Here is a 3,393-nt window from a genome sequence, read left to right on the forward strand (position 1 = left end):
CTTTATCTATTACGAGTATATTATAAAAGAGCTGTATTTTTTCCATGGGCAAATATTGACAATTTGAACATAGTCGCTGTACTTAGCAAAAAACGGATTAACATTTATTTATTTAGTAGAATAGCGCAGGTATTTCGCTTTCATATTATATGAACAAAAATTTTAGGGCATAAAATATGATTGCCTGCAATTATATTGTTTTAAAGCAATGTTTAATTTCGTCATCAAAATAAAAAAAAAACCACTATTAGGTATTTTATTTCTACAAGAGGAGATAAATAAAAGATCACACATTCTTGGTTTATCTTAAAGTATATTTAACTTATCAAGTCTTAGGTGTAACTTATATTATATCACTTGATGAAAGCTTAAGACCTTCCCTTGGGGCTGGGGGCGGCTTCTTCCGCATCCTTGTACCAGTCCTCGCTGTAAATAAATTATTTTTATTGTTAAATAAATATTGCATAGTCATATATGTCAATCTTGAATGAAGGTAAAACGAACACACACGAAGGTAATATAGGTAGAGCAAGGTAAATTTTCTTTGCCAATATTTAGCATTGTAAGGTACATAAATGGGAAGACTAAGAACAATTAATTTAAAAGATTTCCTTGAAAGAGACTCAACGAATCAAGATTTAAAATTTAGTAAACTAGAAGCTTAGCTTTAACGAACCAATGTACGTATTAAGAAATTTGTTTTACGAATGGGACAAATATTTGACAAACCGACTCACGACAGTACATCAGTACATTCTACCGTTCATTATTGAACTTACCATCCACGAACGTTTTCGGGAGCGTCGCACTTCTGTGTCTCCTCGTTGTAGACCTCTCCGACTTGGCAGCCGAGATCACGTGGCTCGATGCCGTTGAGGCAGACGTAGAAGCGTTGGCAGTCGTTGGGGTGGGGGAATTTGGGGTGAGCGACAATCTGACCTTGGGCGTCTACTACTTGTTCCTTGGGGCACTCAAAACCGTCCTTAAGCTTTTCTGGAGGAAAAAAAATGTGATTAACTCTAACAGTAGATAATCTCGTATTTCTAAAGAGGTTACATCTTTATTAGACTTATTATAGAAATAATTTTCCATTAAGTATAAATGAACATTGTGAGGAAATAATTGGGAAGTAAAAGTAATAATAATATTAGCAGAATAGTTCATAATCAGACACTACAAGAATTCCAAAAATGGCAGTGAACGCAAGGAACATGAATCCGTGGAAGGGCATATCGATCACCGAACCTCTCACTGTATACATTACACACGACTAAAACTTGCTCTTTGTGTTATCTGTGCCACTGACCGGTTAAGTGAGAGGGCAAGTTGCCACGCCAATCTACATCAATATCATTAACAAATTCTTGACGTATTGACCTTCAAATTACTCCATAATAATTCAGCTAAAAGCCTCAATTTGCGATTAAGGAACTGTGATCGTGGCCATAGTAAATTGCTGGTTAGCTGAAGTTATTCGAACGATTTCGCTTAAAATTAAGCAGTCAATTATGAACTCTAGAGTCGTTTTAGCAGGTTCTTGTTTAAACACACTTTTAACATGTGGCTGTTATAAAATCCTTATAGCTTTTGAAGTCATAACATCCTATTATTCCTCATGAACTTACTGTCTTGGGTGGCGCATCCTTGTCTTCCTGCGGAATCAGGCCAGACACAGGTTCCGGAGTATTCATCGAAGTGAAGTCCGGCTGTGCACTTGACCTCGATGGCGTCACCTTCGATACAGTTGAAGAAAGCGTTGCACACAGTTGGGTCGGGGTGGGCGAAGAAACCGTTTCTACGGGGGCACTGGCTGTTGGGCTTGGGGGGTTCTGTAAAACGACAATTTGATAAATCCAGAGGTAAAGGATAGATTTTAAATATTCATTACGTTATTTATACATAATAGCATAATCTAGGAGTTGTACGAATGTTCTGGGTGGGTTTGGAAAACTATGTACCTATTCTCGAAATGTGGTAGACGTACAAATATATAATAGGACGCCTATTTGATTGTCTATATTTAAAGCCTAGACGTAAAAACGGATAGGTCATTGAAATTTACAAGACTATCTAAATATAAATATCGCTATTTTAATATATGGTTCAAAATTTGTAGTGTTATTAATATATTTGAAACTTTATTACTCATAATTTCCTTAAATGATACTATAATCACATAATTACCACACTTCGAATCAATGCACAAATAAGTACCTATATTGGCAGTAAAATACAAGTTTTACTACGAAATGTTTTGCTGTTAAAAGAAACCGAATTACGTATAAAAATAAAAGCGTCAAGGTGAATTGTCGAAAGTTACTTTTGAAATCGAATTATTAAATAAAACGAACACATTGCATCACACTAGAAATGGGAATTTATATGTAAGTAAGATGTTGAAATCCTTGAAACTTCTCGACATGTTGTTGTAAGGTTGATTTCTAGGAAACAGTTCTCTTTATTCTACAAAACAGGAAGTTAGATTTCTTTTGGGCTAATAGACTTTAACATTATATATTTCTAGTACCGGCGGCTATATTGTTTTCAAATTAATTAAAGTATTTTAAAATGATTAAATGTTATGTTTGTATGAATATTAAATGTAACATATGTATGAAATATGGCAATTAATTATTTGATAAAATGTTTTACGCCAATATACGAATTTCGAATGCGAGATATTTCTTTCATAATTTTAAGTTTAAAACGTTATCTGCCTTATATACCAAAAGTTCAAAATGTGGCATCCTTTTAAATAATATTAGTGGTAAATTCAGTAGCGTGACCTAGGCGGTCAAAGGTAGACAGGATACTTTCATGTCTGGCACAGAAAAACGACCTTGGGACATTCATTGTGCACATATGCATTGTAGATATATGAATTATAGGTAAGTAAATAAAATTTAATGATTTAGCTAGACCTATTAAAATAGTAACTAATGAACATATTGATTTATTGTGCCTTACATTGCTATAGTATATTATTTCCTATGACAGAACAACTTTATTAAAATTATATCTAATTACAACTACTACTTACGAAGTTCAGTCCTGTCTCCACAGTCGACGTTGAAGGGTTGGTCACATTTGTTGATCTTCCTAATAGTAGGGTCGAAGACTAAACCGTCCGGGCAGAGCTTGGTGGTGGCAACACCATCCACACATTCGTAGAATTTGTCGCACTGCCTGTCATCTTCGTATTGACCATCCTTGTTGGGACATTTGAATTGGGCATCTAGAAGGGACATAACGAACTATTAGAATAGTGTTGAGGTTGATATATTAGGGGTTTAAATAAGGAATAAGGTATAAGTAGCCGAGGGGGTCGCGGATGAATTTTAACCAGCTCCCGTGGCCCCCTCACTAAAGTGGCTCGACGGAACACAGTGGGGT

The 3,393-nt window shown here is 35.2% G+C and overlaps 1 protein-coding gene across 1 annotated transcript in view; it reads right to left on the bottom strand.

Annotated features, from left to right (window-relative positions):
• Positions 1-293: 293 nt before the first annotated feature.
• Positions 294-3,393, bottom strand: part of LOC119829938 (protein obstructor-E-like) — a 7,858-nt gene continuing 4,758 nt past the window's right edge. Inside the window, exons 2-5 of the mRNA XM_038352679.1 lie at positions 3,041-3,235; positions 1,626-1,829; positions 780-993; positions 294-426 (exon numbers count right to left, since the gene is read on the bottom strand). Coding sequence (XP_038208607.1) covers positions 369-426; positions 780-993; positions 1,626-1,829; positions 3,041-3,235 — 671 coding nt within the window. The 3' untranslated portion in view covers positions 294-368. The remainder of the gene's footprint in view (positions 427-779; positions 994-1,625; positions 1,830-3,040; positions 3,236-3,393) is intronic.

This window comes from Zerene cesonia, chromosome 11 (genome assembly GCF_012273895.1).
Source record: "Zerene cesonia ecotype Mississippi chromosome 11, Zerene_cesonia_1.1, whole genome shotgun sequence".
NCBI lineage: Eukaryota > Metazoa > Arthropoda > Insecta > Lepidoptera > Pieridae > Zerene > Zerene cesonia.